Source organism: Schistocerca piceifrons, chromosome 5 (assembly GCF_021461385.2).
Source record: "Schistocerca piceifrons isolate TAMUIC-IGC-003096 chromosome 5, iqSchPice1.1, whole genome shotgun sequence".
Classification (NCBI taxonomy): Eukaryota; Metazoa; Arthropoda; class Insecta; order Orthoptera; family Acrididae; genus Schistocerca; species Schistocerca piceifrons.
Window position 1 is genome coordinate 163,848,219 of NC_060142.1, and position 20,168 is coordinate 163,868,386.

The 20,168-nt window shown below is 38.2% G+C and overlaps 1 protein-coding gene across 1 annotated transcript in view; it reads left to right on the forward strand.

Moving 5' to 3' along the window:
• LOC124798004 (probable RNA-binding protein 18) overlaps positions 1-2,220 on the forward strand; it is a 45,054-nt gene extending 42,834 nt beyond the window's left edge. Inside the window, exon 5 of the mRNA XM_047261191.1 lies at positions 90-2,220. Within this exon, the coding sequence (XP_047117147.1) occupies positions 90-291 (202 nt within the window). The 3' untranslated portion in view covers positions 292-2,220. The remainder of the gene's footprint in view (positions 1-89) is intronic.
• The last annotated feature ends 17,948 nt before the right edge of the window (positions 2,221-20,168 follow it).

Sequence of the window (20,168 nt, forward strand, 5' to 3'; positions counted from 1 at the left end):
ATGCCTATATAGTAGTGGTAACAAGATTAGTATAATTGATGTGTACTGGTGCTTTGGGATAAATAATATCATTTTTGCTTTTGTTTTAGCCGTGAAATAACAATACAGGCCATTGAAGCAAAGCTGAAGATGATGGAACATAATAATTCTGATGAATTTAAGATCAACAACAGTCCTTGTGGCAGTGCACCTACAACACGGGCCTCACTCTTGCAGCAAAATAACACGCACAACAAGGGCAGAGGACGACATGACACAAGACCATATAAGAGATTAAGTAACAGGAGATGATTTTGTGTGTGCTGTTAATTGGCATCCATCGAAGTTGAGCATAGGGGAAAGATTCGCACAATTCAAAGCAATACACTATTGTCTTCAGATAATGTAATAGTGATCATTTAAATTTATTGATTTTTCAGATTAATTCTGAAACAATACCTTTCTTTAATAAATGATCATAAGTATATTGAGTTGATCTGTATTGAAGAATGAACTAGAGTTTTGTGATTGTGAGAAATTTTGCTGTCAAGAAAGAACACGTGTGAGGTATACAGTAGTACATTAGTGCTGGACTGATCTTAGATCTTCGTACTGGCTTTCATTTCATTTAGTAACAAGTGCTGCAGGTGACTCTTCAGCCACAATGCAAATAATAGACATACTGCTGCTGCAGCTTTAGACGTAAGTTCTTGGAAGAAAAGTGAGATAATGGTGGTGTTTTCCCCTTGTGCCATCACAGTAGTTCATACTGTTTGAAATCTGTCATTGGCTGACTGACAGTAAACCATGCAGGTACACACCTTCTTCTTGTGCTGTGACTACAAGTAATTACTTTTGCTAAGACTGCATAGCACACCTTACTATCTAGACCTCTTTATGAAACAATATGGCAGGACAACTGCACTTCAGTAATCAAAGTAATGGAAACTGAATGTTTTCAGGGCGACAGCTGTTTCAGACATAAATAAAACTGTAAAATTTAGCACCACGAACACTTTCTGCCCTATTCTTGTCGTACATCAGTTGAAATGCCTGCTTGACACAGGAAACATATGTCACCTAAATTGAGGAAGTATTTGGATACCAGATGGAATACTAGCTCAAAATTTAAGCTTAATGCTTACTTTTCTGTATATACTGTTGATTTTTGAAGAGATTATATATCTTTTGGTATTAGAACTCCTGTTTGTAGCCTTTCCATGAGACTAATCATTGATTACTTTTATTTAATCAAATTACATTTCAAGAACTGGACCTTATAGCTTAATTGTTATTAACTTACAATTAATGTGTGTGTTTTTTCAAAACATATAACATGTCAAAATTTAAACAACAAAATCATTACAAATGCTAGTTATAAAACACATTATAAATTAAGTTTCACGTTTTTACTAATGTGTAAAATGATCCTGTAGTGTCAGAAAACATTTATTCTAGTTTATTCCCTAAAGGAAGGCAATGTTCTTAAATTTATTACTGTCATAAAATATTTTTATCAGCAGTAGAAGTTGATCTTGTTATGCATCAGTCAGATTTGCACATTTATAGAAAGGAAGCTGTAACATTGTTTGTGTTAAATATTTAGTACTTATCACAAGTGGAATGACTAAATTTTTATCTTATTAACTTTGCATCAGGAAATAATTATGTGGTAAATGAATTACAAAATAAAATAATTAGTTGAAATAGAACTTTCTTGAATACAAGAATAAAAAACTGCAGTAGTACCAAGTAGGAAATGTCATAATAATGATTGATTTTCATGATTATACAAAGCTTAAGTGACAAATATGGCAAATTAATCGATGCAAGTTACTATAAAACATCGCTGTTGACCTTATTTTATTTCTGACCATGCTGTGTTTTATTGTTACTTGAAACCTGTGTAGTCTCATGCTGATTAGTGCAGAAAGCCATCTGAAATGCAAATTTAGCTTCTTGAATTTAATTGAAATACTTTTGTTGCTGTATTTTTTGAAATTTTACTGTGGTGCCGTTTGAAATTTATTACTTCCCTTACAGTCTGGATACAGTAAGTGCTCACTGAAAAAGAGAAGAATAGCAAGGTAGTGTTGCATGATGACTGAAGTCTGACAGAGCAGACATTTTAACATAAGTGGCTCCAAAGCTTGTTATTTATTGTTGTGTGTCTCAGTTATAAGGAAGATTGTAAAAAAAATCTTGTACTATAGGTAGTTGCAAATATATGTATGTTCTGTACCTGAGCTTGTGTGTATTTAACTATTATGTGAATATTCTCATAAAGAGTTAGTGCACATGTTGCTAAACCAAGTGTGTTCAAGAAGTTTTTATTTTGTATTTAAATGTTAAAGAATTCACTGCTTAGCTTATACCTGACAATGTTAAGTTTAGATATTCTTTCTCTATTCTAAGCTTCGTTGAATTACAAGAGTAATCACCTATTAATTTTACAGGCATTGTTAGAATAGTTTTGGTATAATGTGTGACCTGAAATCATTTCAAGCAGGTTTGAGAGACTTTCACGTAGTAGACAGGAGGATCATTAATGGTTGATGCCCATAATTAACAATACAGAGTTATCATGTGACTGAAAATAATGGAGTAAAATTACTCCAGCCTCCTTGGATTGCTTCTTTAAAGTTTTGTGTGTTATAAATAGTGATTTAACTTACACCCACTAGAGTCAGTTTCAGTTTTACACAGAATAGCGGGTTAAAGTTATCCAATTATTCTAGAAAGATAACCAGATTAAGTCCAACCCCTTTAATACAATATTTCCTCCAAAGCCCAGGTATGCTGAGAGAAACCACATATTGTAAGGAAACCTGAAATAAAGATATATTTACAGCATGATAATTTTTTAGGATCAACAAAGCAGAAAGAGTCACTCAAGACATAGTAGACCTGAAACGACGTAGATCAGGGTGACACTCAATTTTGGAACCAATACTCTTTTTTTTTTTAAAAAAAAAAAAAAGTACAAAATTTTCACCCAGATGATTCTAGATGACATTGATGAAAGGCCTTTGTGAAGTGCTGGGGCAGTTGTTGGGAGCTCTGAACACCGCAGTTTCAACTTAGAACAAAATTTCAAAAACTGGATTGCAACTGATGATATTGTCTAACAATATTTAAAAAAAGGAAAATGGTTTTTGACAACATGGCGGCACTCTGAAATAAAAGTCAATTTTTTGACAAAAAACTCATTATAGTGGAATAAATGCTGACTCACAAGTTACAAAATATATAACGTAATTGGATGCATACTTCAGAGATATAGCTCCCACAAACTTGAAAAATTGTTGTTTTGAAGCGGAAAAAAGCTTTTAAAGTTTCAACTTGTGTTTTTTGACATTGAAATTGAACAAATTTTTACTCAGCAATGTCGGCACCATACAGTTGGCCTTTTTCTCGCTCATTTTGACAAAATTATATTGATTAACTGGCTTCTGCTTACCAATCAAAGTGTTTTTTACATAACTAGGATTGCTTTTTGAACCTTTTCTGTGCATATAAATATGTTTGTCATTTTCAAGCACTCAGGTTTTATTCCATACAAAAACTAGTGAAATGACAAGTTAAACAGTCACTAACCAAGCATGTGCTTTCAAACTGTTTATCATAAACAAATCATGTTATGGAGAGGACTCTTGTTGAGAATAGTATTTTAATTGGTACTAATGCCCTCTGTGATAGTATCCAAAACTAACAGGACCCCTATTCAATTAGTAACTATCATAGTATTTGAATGGTTACAATCGAGTGTCTGGATGCGCCAGACCCCCTGCAGTAAACCGCAATTTTAACATTGATGGCACTCTTTAAGGAACATTTTAAGCCAATAAAAAATTAGGCTCATTAAAAATTTCTGCTTTGGTCTACCCCATTAAAAAGTAAAATAATTTTTTCTGTGGCTTTATGCATTACAACTGGAATAGAAAAAAATGGATGGCTGAAGTACATGTCACTTTAGTCGTGTAGGTATTTTTGTATAGTATTAGACAAAAATGTTAATTTCCAAGCTTGTCAGACAAACATGAATATATTTCCTCATCCAAGGGGTAATGAAATTCTGCATGTTATATTATGAAGTAGGAAAGAATAGAGCTATTTTGAACTTTTCAAATTGATCCATGTTATTTATTTATTTATTGTTTAGCTCATCATTCTGGTTACATGGGGCTACTGGAATCAACTGCACTCAGAAAATTTACAGAAGTTTGATGATACAGCAGTACTACTACTTTGTCCAATTAATAACTCTTTAATTTTAAAAAGGCTTTACAAATCAGACATACATTACCGTGAAGGGAAGTACATAGCTGTGAGGACTCTGTACCTTATAGGAACTTACCACAAAAATATTTTCAGCCTATATGAAGCAGTTCATGATACATACTGTTCTTATGACACATTTTTCAGTTACAAATATCCCATGACAAACCAGTTTGTGGCAAATGTTGTCAGAAGTCACATGTGAGAGGTACAGTGTTCATCACTAGGCAACTGTGTGAACCGGCCAAGTTGAATGCTTCCTTGGACCTTATTTTCCTAATGGGGTGTTAGGAACAGGCTGTTGAAACAGTCCAGTAGTCAATTCATAACTTTTACATCTTGCTAGGTTTCTTGCTTCTCTTACTTTTTCTCACAGTTGTCATACAGTATCCATGCTGCAAGTGTCATGCTACTCAGTACCCTTGAACCGTGACACAGCTTCTCCCCCCTTAACTTTAATCCATTGCATTGAAGATGCTGAAAGATACTTTTCTTGTTCCAGTGGAATAACACACACAGAGATGAAAGTTGTCACTCTCATAAACTTAATTCTAAAAGTCTTCAAATAATTGTGTCATTTTATAAGTTTACAAAATACTAAGATTGTATGCAGTTCATTTCCCTCTGGGACTTTGCATAACATTTCCCTTATCTCAGGTCATATATCAGTGATTACTTCCTGTCAGAACTGTACCCAACACCAAGATATGTTCAGATCCAGTTCCTATGGGACTCACCTACGGTTTCCTTCTTCATTGCAGTTTTTGTTTGTTGCAGTATAATTTCACCTCCATTCCATCACTTTGACATTTTAATCTTGCGATTAACTTTAGAATTCTTCTTTCATCCTTATTACCTGAGCTACATGATCTCTGCTTCCCTTAGCTACACATATTCTGACATGGACAAACGTTTCTGTAGGTTTCTCAAGATATTACACATAACTAATCATTTTGCTTTCTTTTCTGTACATAGGTGACACTAGTTTACTGTCATGTTCTCTAACCACCAGGTCTTGCCAGAGGTATTTATGTAATGCTTATTCACAGTTTTAAATTACTTCATTTAATCCATTCATTTCTCCAAAGAGTTACATCCTGGATTGAAATCAACAATCCATTTAACTGTTGCTATCCTCAGGTACTTGCTTCCTTAAACTGTGGTAGAAATGTACTCAGATTTATGAAGTTTGGTCAACTTGGTCCCTACTGCATTACATTTGTCTGGAGAATACATCTATAATGTCAGCATTCTCCCGGTGCGCGATACTTCTCAATTATCTTTCCATTTGAGATGCCAGTGCCCTTTCAACTCTCCCTCCACAAAAGCAATATGGGTCCTTCCTTTTTTGGATCCATGTTACCTACGGCATAAGCCATCATTTCCTCCTAATGTTCCTCCATGTTACCTACGGCATAAGCCATCATTTCCTCCTAATGTACTGCCTTCAAGCATACCACAGCATCACTTTTCAATTCCTGAATGAAGTATCCTACCCATCTTATTCTCTCATAAGTAGAAGACTATTCCTGCTTTGTTTGACTCTAGTGATCATTACCTTGTGTCATTCTCCCCCTCCTCAGGTCTTACCTTACATTAATACTTACATCTCTTAACAGTTTTATGCTGATATGTTACCTTAATTGTGAACTTATTTGTAATCTCACATGTTATAGGTAATTATTGGGATAAATACTAAGTGGTAAATGTAAATATCTGCTCTTTTTTATAATACTTATATTATAAAATATATTTACTTGATTACCCATCAACTTTCAAGTGAATTAATTTTTTAATTTTTTTCCTTTACTAAATGTCGTTCAGTTATCCACATTTGTGACTTTATTTCCACATCAGAACACTCCCTTTATACCATGAGAATTCTGTTGCAATTCTTCCATATCTCCATTATTATCATAATTGATGTGCAATGTGTGCATGTTTGTCCATCTCCTTCCCCGCCAGTTTGCTATGCACATCGTCTCTCTCACAGCATGTGACGCGACTAGCAAGTGACACATAATTATTAGTCATAAAATTTTGTCGAAGTGTTATCATCATAGTGTCCCATGTGTGCCGTTTTCCTCAGCTAACCTGTGAAGACAAGCTGTACTAAGACAATCTGTAAGAAGGAAGGGTTTCAGTGATAGAAACTCATGAATATGAAATAGCAGGAACAACAGAGTTGGCCCTCCTTTTGAAGATGTAAGAAAGGAAAAGAAAGATGAGTTCTTTAAGATTGAAAAAAGAAAGAAGATAGCCCCAAAACATTGTGTCCTATACCATGCCACACCCCATGGAAACCCCTTCTGCTAAAGTCCTTCATTGTAAGGTTGGTTGACATTCCCTTCAGAATGGTCTTGCCACAACTTCACTGTTGCAGACTTTAAAAAGTGATCCCAACAAACCCCGATTGTAAGCAAATAGAGAAAAAATGAACACCACATGGTGAAAAAATATATATCATCGATGTCCTGTGTCCACACTGATACCTCCCCTGGAAAATCTTCATAAACACTACCATTGTGTAAGATTTTATTAGCAAATGTTAACACAAATCGTCCATATAAAATCTTAAACAGAAATTCATTGTTGACACTTATCCATGTGTCTATATCCCCCCTCCCCGTCTTGTGTTCATTACAATCACTCCTATTTGTGCGATGCGTTACCAACACACTGTCAGCAATATTCTGTAATGTTAGTAAACTGAACTGCTAATTGGTAAATCTGAAGGTGCTTAGCACACTACCTTTCATACATTTCACCGTTAGCTGATATACCTTCTCAATATACTTAAGTTACTACATGTAAGTAAAACACACACACACACACACACATAGTATTCATGCAAAATATGTAAAAAAAAAAAAAGATTTGAAATGATTTGCAAGTTTTAACCAGCATAAATGTTATTCCTTTATGTATGATATAACATTTTAGGAGTGATTATGTGTATTCTCATACACCACATATATACTCTGGTCTGTCTTAGCTGTTTCATATATCCAATTGTAGGATATGATAGTTAGAGATAATATCTTTCAAAAGATTATAGGATAGAAAAAGAGTGAAGAAACTTTTCTACTGAAAATGGAAGTGTAAATAAAAGAACAGTTAACTTTGGACCTGATAGACGTCACCCCGCCAAACTTGCTTAGAATGCAGTTTCCCCGGAGAACTTAAGTCATTTTATTATATCAATATTATATAGACCTTTATCTAGGCTTGTTTTGGGGTGTAAGATATACAGATTTAGGGTGTGTTATACCACATTCTTGTAGGATCCACAGTACATTAGGAAAAAGTTACTATTTTCGTTCTTTGTATGGGAACTGTGGCAATGATCTTGAACAAGCCCAAATTCATCAACAATGAAAATTGAAGTCTATGCTTCCCTACTAAACTTGTGTACCCTCATATCTGCATGTATATGTAATCCGTGTTGTATGTATGTCTTCCACATTTTCTGTGGGTGTAGATGGCCACGTAAATAATTTCTGCACCCGTTCTCCCACAAAGGTTTTATCCATGATTTCTACTGGAGATAATTCAGTAGCCATGTGTCGTAACTCATTTATTATCACCTGAAGCTCAGGAATCAATTGTGCTTACTTAGTATGTTTTTCTGAACAGTATGTTCTTCATAATCGTCTCATTCTTTCATTTCTCTGTCATAAGGGTTGGTTTGCAAGTGGTACCTTGAGACAGCTACATGTCTCACTCCTTCCCAAGCAAAACTCTCTTTAAAATTAGTACTAATAAATTGTGGGCTACTCTAGTTTAATAATTGTCACTGTTCCCCTACATCCTTAAAATATTCCTGTATACATTGTATCACAGTGGGTGTAATGGCATGCTTAATTGTATAAAGCTTAACATATTTTGACCGACACACTATAAGCACAAAGATATGTATGACACCACCAGGACTACGAGGTAGTTGACCAAAAAAATCAGTGGCAGTTAAGTCGTGTACTGCTTTAGGCATTATGGGATACAATTTCTTAAGAAATAGCTATTTCCTTCGCCCTCTGACACAATTCACAGCATTGTAGGACTTCCCTAATTTTTCTACTTGTATTCTTAAAACAACATGTGTTGTATACATTTTCATATGCCATAATGGCCATAGCATTTATGGATAAACCATATTCTATGAGGTTTCGGGGTTGAAACCATATCATGTTGACTTCTTGCCGCAATATTCGGGTGGCAATCGTCCAGCTGAAATATTGTGGCAAGGTGTCCAACGTCATCTGGTTGTAATCCTGAAACCTCATAGAATGTGGATAAACTGTATTAGATCTCTTTCTACTGTTTGTAAGATACATAGCCTCCACAGTGACTTACCTCGTTTCGTCTTCCAGATCTTGTGCAACTCTTGCTGACTTGCCATTAGAAGTAGGTGTAAAAAAGGAATCAGTTATTTCCGTAAATTTTTTTCTACAAACTCTTGCAGTTGTATCTACAAGGCAGATAAGGTGGTATGATGACTCAAAATTACATTGAATGCCAATACCGTGCTCCAGTGTGTCTACCCTTTCTTTTGTATTACAGATTTCCTTTTTTACTGTACACACATATTATGCATACCTTTAAAATGTTCATCAACTTCATTGTGAACTAAATTGCAGTGATCATTTATTTCTTTCATAACACCTGAGATAAATTAATGGTTATATTTTCCAAGGCAGGAATTATATTTCCTGTGTTGATATTACATGTAGTACTTCTTCTTGTTTCATATTTATTCTATTCCCTTCAGTTTGAAGAGCTTCCTCTAGTTCACTATTAACATTAACTAGTTCTGCCTCAAGAGTTTCCTCTTGTTCAGTATTAATATTAGCTACTTCTGCCATAACATCATCCCTTGAGCTTTAAAAGTTTCCTGGGATTTTTTTAAACATATTCTCTTGAAATTTAGCCAATAAAGCTGTTATATCCACTTCCTGTGCCTCAGTTGTCATCACAGGAGTGGTTGCAGGCATGGGATGTTACTAAAATTGTAATTCAGAGTTTGCCACAACTCTGCAGTTCATCTGTGTCACTGTTTAACAATGTCCACCATGAACATACAAATCACAGAGTTTTGTCGCAAATTTGTAACTCCCACAGCTCCTCATATGTCTTAACTGCATGCTGCAGTGAACTGGGATCGGACTGCTGGCTCACTGTGGACATGTTGCATCATTCAGCTGTAGCAGGCTGCCGCTGGAACTGCTATGTTGTGGTCAGTAATGCATAACTGCATGACACTTTAAACCTCTTGTTGAGTTGAATTACTCCCGTAACTTCCGTCAACTGCTATGCCATCATTAACCTTCTTCTCTGAGACCAATGTAAACTCTTCCATGTTGCAAGTTGAATTATATGTGCGTGACTTGTGTCCAACTTTCATAAACAAGCACAATAATTACTGGTTGATTCCGTTAATAAAGATAGTCACAATTTATATCCTCCAATTCTCCAAAATTTTCTTCCTTTTTCTCTCTCAGGCACACATAGATATCTTCTTCTTTAATAGATGGATAATTCAAATGCAGCTATAAAACATGTTTACTGTTAGATGTTCCTTTGTTGACTCCCACTGTCCTGACAACGCCATGTATTCTTGGGTATTTTCATGACCTTTTTTTTCCACCTTCTCTTCACTTCCTTCATCAGTGTAGCCAAATGGAATGTTTCCTTGGTCTTCATTTTGTTAATGGTGTGTTAGGAATAGGCCATTGAAACAGTCCAGTAATCAATCCGTAACTTCCGTATCTTGCTAGGTTTCTTGTGGTCACTGTATAGTACCAATGCTGCAATGGTCCTGTTATTCAGTATCCCTAAACCATGACATGCATTGCATTCCAACTAGATGTTGTCATGCATCCATCTCCCCACAAGACTCAGAACAATAGTACAATAAAATTGGAACATCAATGCCATGATGATTTCTTTGATATCATGGAGGTCACATGTGCTTCATGCCTTTCCCTCACAGTCCTGTGGAGCAAACAACTCCACCCACCAGGTAGAAGTGCCAGTTCATGATCTGCATTGCCAATAGCACAGGATCGGTACAATTCTGATCTGCACAAGCCATAAAAAACCTTCCAAAAGATGGGTGTTCCCTGCTTATTGACTAACTTAACCCATTAACATCTTTCATCGGCCAGTGGATATCAAGGATATGGAACATCTCATTCTACGAATGACATGTTACACGTCAAAAGTTCCATATTTAATTAGAAGCATTTAAAATACAGGAATTATAGATGATTCCCATGTGTTTAAGCCTTCAAAGCAAAACAGCTGTTGACTGTCACAATTTCTTTCACTGTGGGTGAAGGAAAACTAACTTCAAAAGAAACACATGCAAATGAGGCTGACACGAGCGCCAGCAGTTATATATGTACATGCAAACGAAAAACACTTACAAACTGGGCATCTTCAATGGATCACCAGAAGCCTCAGTACAGTGGTAAAGCACTACACTCACATTTGGAAGGGCAGCAGTTCAAATTCCTGTCCGGCCATCCTTATTTAGGTTTTCCATGATTTTACTTAACCCATTTAAGTGAGATGGTTCCTTTGAAAGGGACATGGTCAGTATCCTTTCCTAAACTGACCTCAGTCCCTAATGACCTTGTCATCACTGGGACATCTACATTGCTAAATGGCCATCTTTGTTCTTGGTGAACTGTTCCACATGCAGAATGTCTACCTAACAGCATCCAGCGACAAGAAAGATTTGATATTCAGTATTTTGTATAATTATTGGCCAATTTAAATTGCTTTCAGAATCTACTCATTAAGAGGCATAATCTTACATTAATGGTTTAACACAATAAGACTACCATTACAGTTAGACACTGTGTATTCATTGTTCTTGCAAATAAAACTTCAGTGTCAGGCATGATATTTTAATTTATTAGTTCTTTACCACTAACTCTGTTTGCAACTCATTTTGCAAATAGAATTCACATACACCCATGAATATAACTGCAAAATTATTTTCATTGTGTGTGACACACTACAGGAGACACAATGTCATAAACATTGAGATGTATTAAAAACTAGTTTTCACTTAAAACAAAGCACAAATATTCAGACGATACTCTTACATTAACTCATCTGTAAAGTAATCAAATGAAAGTGTCGGTCAGAATGTTGTAAAAAATAATGTACTATTTACAGAGTTGATCAAAGAAAACGTAAGTAGTTCACACTTCACTGTAATTAATCCTACATCTCCCCCTAAATGCGAACTTAAGACAAAAATCAATAAAACAAAAAATACTCAAAAACCATCACACCAAGACACATTGTTTACTTATCTTTATTCCCAAAATTTATCTCTTATCACAGCAATTTCAGAGTCACTAAATTCCATCATCAGTAAATCAAATCACATTTGAATATAAGATAGTCAAGAACACAGAAATAAATTTGTGGAATAAGGAGAAGTGAATAATATTAATACTGAGCAGTCCCATCCATCCTTCAGTAGAGTCCCATATCATGTTAAATTGATTCTGCCAGAGGGATCAGGTGATAACCATCCATTTCATCTATGGAGATTTAGTATGTGCAGAAGGCGTGACAAGATCGCTACACAACACAGTTGGCGCGGGTACTTCACAGGCCAATGATGGCTCACTAACAACCATGGGACAGAGCCCCATTCACTTAAATACACGCACCACAGTACACGCAGCAGGTGGCTAACAGCTGAGTGCACAACTCGGCACAAAGTGCATAGCTATGTCTGAGGTGGTTTAACTCTGCAGGAGCACTGATGTGCTCCACTTACTGCCCCTCTCAAGTAAACTTCTGTCAGCAGGTCTGCCCATATGACTTGATGCATGTACCCTCCATGTCAAGTTTCTGAACTAATCTGCTGTTCTACCCAAGCTAGCTCATCAGCTCCCATCATGACATCCACTGGTGGTGATACTAAATTCCTCCCTGTGGAAAGGCCATGTAGGGCCAAAAATGACCAGGCTTGGACTGTGACCTCTGGCACAGAACCGAAGAGAGTGCTGGAGAACCTGACAGTAGACTGCCTATCAAAAGAGGAAACAGTTATGCTGTGAGCTCCACCAGAAGAGTGGAAGGACTCAGAGGCTGCAGCAACAGCAGGTCCACGGGTGGCAGCGGGGACAAGACTACCCCATCAATGAAGGTGGAGAGGAGATGGAAAGGGAGGGGGCAGCTCAAAATCCACGGGCTCCACCGTGGCAGGTGGAGGCACGAGCTGCACTGGGGCCTGAGGCTGCAGGCAATTGGAGGACAGTGGAAAGTGTGGCAGTGTTAAGGCACGCTGCTGCAAGTAGGAGCCTACTTTGGGAACAACACCGTAATGAATCCTGCCACTCAGCTGACTGTAAGGCTGCAATGGCAACATTCCAGCAGGGCATGAGGCTTGTGAGTCAGTGCTTCAAAATTAAGAGAACTCGTGGCTGGTGCCCATGCAAACATTTTACTGGACTGTACATGTTGACTGGCATCGCCTGCTACTGCTCCCTAGTCAGAAAAATCGACAATGTGTCATCGCAGAAAGGGGCAGATATGGACTTCTTCATACGGGTCTTGAATGTATGAACAAAGTGCTTCACCACCGAGCTAGAAGCTGGGTGAAATGGGGCAGCAGTCACATGCTGAATACCATTGCAGATGGAAAAGTCTTCAAATTCCTGCAACATAAAATGCCTACCATTATCAGACATTAGGGTTCTGGAGGATCTCTCAATAGCAAAAAAAAACCAACAACATGCAAACAATGGTTGTTGATGACATTAACAACAGCTTGGCTACGTACAGGAAATTCAATAACACACCGACCACCAACAACCATTTGCTGCCCTAAAATGGACCCACAAAATCAACGTGCACTCTGTCCTAAGGGTGCACTGGAACTGGCCAAGGAGAGAACTGGCATGGTTCTCTGCACCAGATGCCTGATGTCACAATCAATCACCAGCTAGTGGACATGATGTCACACCTTTGCCTTCATCCAATTCATACCCCAGTGCAACACATGCAGCAACTGGATAATGCTGGGATGCAACACTGGGGGGGGGGGGGGGGGGGGGGCGAACCACTTGACAGCAATGCTCCTTGCTCCTCTGTACCAAACTACCAAGATAACAATGAGTTGAGCAAGTAGGAGAAAAAATGCATGCCATGCTGGATCCGCACCCGAAAAATCATGCTCTGGCAAAGAGAATGGGACAGAGGTGATAAAATTTCAGGAACCACTGACACCTTAAGAGAAACATTCCCCAAAATTTTCTCGTCAGCCAAAGGTATTCTCAATCAGCAGGCTGTAGGACTGCAGTAGGTGTCGAGCTCAAAGATATTTTGCGCCAATGGTGAGCTGACCGCTTTCAATGTAAATTGCCATTCCACATTCCATTGTAATGCATGAAGATGGGGAATTGACCTCACAAAATAATGCACTGTTTACTGTAAGAGACAACTTTATGGAGTGCCATTGCAACTCAGGGCATCCCAAGATCCTGTATGTATCCAAATTCACGAGGCTGACTGACTCTCCTGGGTCTTCTTAAAATTGGACTGACTACCCATCTGTAATCAGCGTCAGCAAAATATGCGTCCATGGAAAACACCGAGCCATCTGATGACAGACTCATGGCTCGCCAATTGTCACAAACAGTTATCCAATCTGACAGCATATCCCACAAATGGCCTCCATGTGTGAGCAGTCTTGGCAGACAATGCAACAAATGACAATCAGGGTAGGACTGCTGGCTTACTAAATGAGTGGAAGGAGAACAATCTCCAGGACTTTAAAAAATTGCCTGGGGGAGGGGGATTACAATACTGTGAGTGATGTGAACCCCCGAGCTGGGTGCAGGCAAAGACTGACAGCGCCGAGATGCTGAGCACCAGAATCATAAATGGCAACAGCACACTGTAACTCGGCAGGAGGCAAGGCTGCTTGGGCTACCCTGCAGGGCACTGGGGGCTGTTGACCATGCACGCCTAATTGTGCCACATGACAATTATCACAAAGGATGCCACAAGCTGCCGTAACCTCATATGACTCAGCAATTTAGGCAATATCTGCTAAAGAAGGGTTGGACAAGGTCAATGCCCTAGTCTCAACCTCAGGATCAAGACCTGACCAGACAATCACATCCAAAATTAGTGAGTCTGTATTAGCGGTATCACATTTGGGAAACTCAAAATGACCCTTGCGCAAGAGGCCTTGCAAATTGGCAATCCAGGCTGCATATGACTGCCCAGGGCACTTGTGGTGCTAGTTAAACTGCAATTGGCGGTTGAAATACTGTGTAAGCAAGAAACAAAGCTCATCAAAGGGAAGCTTCTTGAGCTCAGTGGAGGGCTTCAAATTTTGGACAACTTCCTATAAACCCATGCTGCTGGACAACAACATGATGACCTTATCAAATGGGTCGATGATAGGCCTTACCTGACAGTGCAGGGAGAACCTGAGCAGATAATTCTCCCATCTTTCCGTAGACTCATCAAAACTGCCAAAAAACAGTGGAGACAGAGAAGAAAACTGTCCCATGGGTAGATGGCCCCCTGCCGGTGAGGCAAGATCATCAGCACCTGCATCTGCTCCTGTTGCTGTTGCTGCTGCTGCTGCTGCAGCAGCTGCTGGTGATGCTTCTGTAGGCACAACTATTCATGCCAACACTGTGGAAATGCAAGATCCATGGTAGGCTAAAATGAAGACTAAGAAAATGGGAAAGGAAAAAATAAGGACATCACACGTGTAGGAACATCCCATCCTTGTCGCCACTTTAGTATCTGAAGGAGGCGTGATGATGCTGCTACTCAACAGGATTGATGCGGGTACTTCACAGGTCGATGATTACTCAGTAACTACCAGAGAACAGAATCCCGTGAATGGAACAAACTTGCCATACAAACTAAACTATGGGACGTGGAGCATTTGAACACACACAGATACATGCATGACAATATACTTAGCAGAGAGATGAATATTTGATTAAGACAACAGAAAATTCCTTGTGCATGTACACTATGGAGGGCTATCCACTTTTGCCATTGAGAAAGGGGAATACACACAGGTAAACATGATTGCTGGTGTGACTCCTGTACAACAGAAGATCATTAATAGGTTCAGGATCATGAGGAGGAACCACTGATCTTTCACTATGGCCTCAAAGATGGTACTAGGTGGGAAGTAATCAATAATTGCCACACAGCTGATCTCTTTCCTATCTAGATGCACTTGACAGATTGATTAGTATCCAAAAGGAAGCCGCAGAACTGAGTGGACTCAGAAGAGTTAATTGTCTTTTTTTAAGATTGTGACAGCATCTAAAAATGAATGGCTCACATTAAAATGTGGGTCACAACATTGCTGATAATCTATTTCAAAGCCTTCATTCCACCTAAGAAGACCAGCCGTTCTCTGGTGGAGTGAGAAGCGCTGCTTCTCAATCAGGAACAGGTGTGCAGTTTTGTAGCAGTACAAATGTTGACCAATTGCAAAGAACCACATAAGTGTTTGAATGGTAAAAGTTACATGTATAATAAGAGAGAGTGAAAGATCGCAACTGAAGTTCCTGATATGGGAAACCATTATCAGAATTTTCAATATCCAAGGAAGTTTCCAACGTATATTATTAATGGTAAACCCCTAACAACTTTTGGAGACATTGCTAGAGCCACGGCTGAGTGTTACACTAGCACTGCTTCTACAGCTAACTAAGACTCAGTGTTTTGTCACCAAAGGGAGGAGCTGTAGAGATTTTGTTTTCAACAACAAAGAATAATAAATCTCCCTTTTCTCCATTTGAAAGTTTGAGTCTGCTTTATCAGTGGCCTTAGAAATTTCCATTGGTAACAACCAGGTATAGTAAATGGTATTATTCCTTACTAACACAAACAATCCCGTTGGAAGAACATCCACACCTGAGCATTATAGCAGAGTATGAAAGTAATGCATTAGTTGTAAGTTATTTTATTTTCACACGACAGGTTTCAGACTGTTGTAAGCCCATCCTCAGGTGTCATAGCTGTGCTGGGGTTCCCGAGTGCCGCATGTGCTAGGTGTGGCGTGCTGCCTATGAGTGCAGGACCATGCAGATTATAGTGGCCTTGAAGCTTTCACTGATGCAAACATTTTGGCTTGGAGACATGGAGTATAGTGGAGAGTAAAGGCCTACTAGCTACGGTTCCCCATGGTATATTGGTTCCAGACAAGCCATTTACTTTGTCTACAAGAAGAAAGAAGAATCTGAATGCTGATGAATACCTCTTTATTTGGGCCAAAGTAGGGAATTAACAGATGGATAGAGGAAGCCTTTCTCAATTAATTTTATATACTTTGGTACAATGGACAATATTCCGATTCTTCACAAAGTCACATAGTGAACTATAGACTAACTGTTGTTCTTGAAAACAATACAATTGTTAGTCACAGCCAGTGTGGGTGCAAGAGATACCATTCCATTGTTAATAATGTGATCTAACTGGAAATAGCTACATAAAATGTTTCTCTATGCAGATAACACCTGACAGTTGTTTTATTTGACAAGGTAAAACCATATGATGCATATTGAAGAGGCATCATCCTAAGACACTTCTGCAAAGGGGACTTCTGATGATGAATTCTTATTTTCTTATAGTCTTTCCCGTACAAACATTTCTTTACAATACCAGTTTGGTTACTTTCTGACTAATCATTTTGAACAAAATATCGGTTTTCCAAAACTGTATTAAGTGTACCTGCATCCACAGTAGCTATTGAGAGAATATCATTCGCAGTATGAAGTCCATTTCAATGTTAGCTTTTTGTGGATGATTTCACTATGTTCTGCTCCTCCTCCAGCCTAATAATCCAAACTCCTCAGCTTCAGCTGACGAAAATAGATTACAGGAACGAGGTGAACACAATCATTTAATTTCTTATCAGAAAAACTGTTTGTATTAATTTTCAACATACTTGCGATGTTTCAGCACACTTTTCTGTGGATGAGGGTTAGTGCTCTCTATTACAAAATTTTGGTTAGACATTCTGGCCTAACATTGATGAAAAATTAATATATTAATTATTAATGATATAATTATTAAGGGGAAATGATACATTGCTTGACTCTTCCCAGCAATAAATCTCTCAAAATTTCAGTAGTAAACCATTCCGTGATGCACAATGCTTCTCTTGTAGTGTCTACCAGTGGAGTTGATTGAACATCTCTGTAATGATTTTGCACTAACCAAATGATTCCATGATGAAACACACTGCTCTTGTTGGGCCTTCTCTGTCTCTTCTATCCATCCCAGGATAATGGTCCCAGATTGATGAACAGTTCTCAAGAATTGGTCGAACAAGCACCTTGTAAACCAGTTTATTTGTTCTGATGACCTTCCCTTGGCCACTAGAAAAATTATTAAGCATTCCTGATAAGAGCAAAAAGAAACAGAGACAGGCAGCCGCAAAAATTTCCACTGCAGATATGATTGTAACTACTGTTCCCTACTCTTAGCAGGTCCTCTTTCCTTTTTAGTATTAAATGATTTAAATAAATCTGTCCTTTGGTGTTACTTTTGAATATGAAAACTGAAACTGACTTTTTCATCAAAAATAAAATATTTAGTGCTGTGGATCTTAATTACTGTCTTCTTGGCTGAAAATAGTAAATTATTAATTTTGCAGTAATATGTGGCCTCTCCGGAGTGCAATCAAGCACACCCAAGGTTAAAGTTCTTCTTAGCAGCCAGCGTAAGAAACAACTTTTCAAGATCTGCATTGTAATGTAGCTCTGAAAAATTCTTGATGCTTTTATTGAACAGCAAGTCAGACAGATACGATTCTGAATAACTATGATAGTCTGTGTTGGTAGGGCAAGTTCCACAAATTTTTCGCTTTTCATAAAAGAGAATCTGTTCATTCCTAAAGACCTTGTTATTAAACAGGGATCACACAGTACTACCTAACATTCAAACTCCTAAGTCTTCTGCTTGCTTGCACTTTGTATCATAATTACTAGGAGAGAAAACATGAGCATAATATTCACTTCAGGAATGAGAAAAAATTTACCTTTGAAGATAACAATTATTATTTCATAAAAACATTCTTCTCAGTGCTCAGCTATTACAGTATATATTCAGCTTCTTACAAGAGCATATATTGACAAAAATTAATATTTTCTGATATCTCACAGCAATGGTGGTTGTCCTTTCTTTTTTTAACAGTAGAAGTACACCTCATTTGAAAATATGTCCTTCCTTACTCAAGTCTACTATCAGAAAAAAAACTAATTAGTTAAGTCATGGAATACACAAGTTTGTTAAAAATCACGAAACACTAACAAGCAAGCAATGTTATTTACAATGTTGTGCTCTCGCAGGCAAAAGCGATAATTCAGGTTATTTACTAACAAAGAGATAGAGGGGCTGGCCAGTACTTACCTCAGCTCAGTACAGCCGATAGATACACAAAACAGAACAGAAAATTTACGTTCCTAGCTTTCAGAACTTTGTTCCTTCGTCAGGCAGGAGAGAGTGGAAAAAAGGGAAGAAGGGAAAGTGGACTCAGTTACTGAAATGAGATCATCCCTTGACAAAATTCTTCCCACAGCACCCAGAGTTGCCTTTCATCATCCCTGTAACCTCTGTAACATCCTTGTTAAACCCTACAATATTCCCAGACCACCTTCTCTACCCAGCGGTTCCTACCCCTGTAACCGACCCCGCTGCAAAACCTGCCCCATGCATACCCCCACAACCACCTACTCCAGCCCCGCTACTGGTAAAACATATACAATTCAAGGCAGAGCCACATGTGAAACAACACATGTCATTTATCAGCTGACATGCCTGCACTGCACAGCCTTTTTCATCGGTATGACGACAACGAAACTGGCTGAGCGCATGAACGGATACAGACGAACTGTCCACCTAGGAGATGTCCAATACCCAGTAGCAGAGCATGCCCTCCAGCATAATTCTAGAGACCTAGGAGCCTGCTACACCGTATGTGCCATTTGGCTTCTCCCACCCAACACCAGTCCCTCAGAACTGCGGAGATGGGAACTTGCACTCCAACACATCCTTTCATCCTGCCATCCCGTTAACCAACCTCACTCCCATTTACTCTTCAGTTTTCTCCTCTTTCCCTTTCCTCTTTAGCCATTCACGCATTTTTTCATCCTACATAGCTGTGTTTATCTTTATACTATATACCTCTTTACTTCTGTATGCATACTCTTTGGTTTGAAGCTGGCACAGTACTTACAGTAGAATATCTTTGGCTTCCCTCTGACAACCATGCCTCCATCCTTGCTGCCCTCCCTGTTTACCTTTCCCTGTTGCTTCATAACCTGGGTTGTGAGTAACTGAATCTACTTTCCCTTCTTCCCTTTTTCCCCTCTCTCCTGCCTGACGAAGGAACAAAGTTCTGAAAGCTAGGAACGTAAATTTTCTGTTCTGTTTTGTGTATCTATCGGCTGTACTGAGCTGATGTAAGTACTGGCCAGCCCCTCTATCTCTTTGTTAGTATTTGTTTCACATCTTTATATGAGATTTTCCATTAATCATTTAATTCAGGTTATTTATAACTAAGAGTTTTTCCATTGCTTCTGTTTCATAATGTTCCACAAAACAATTAAAATATAGTCTTGCTCTGCCAAATAGACCCTCTTACAGTATTTTGCTAGTAAATAAACAGAATATTATTACTGGAAAATATCTTTCGAGCTGTTGCAACACTCAGTATTTACATTTACGTCACAGTTTGCATTACACGTTATGAAATGTTACTATATTGTGGAAGAGTTACATTTCTGTAAGATTTGGCCTATGAATCTCAGTTTGGTATCTGCGTTTCCTACTATTTTTTTTATGTGGTAATTCCACTGAGTATCACTCTGGATAGTTACCCCTAGATATTTCACAGT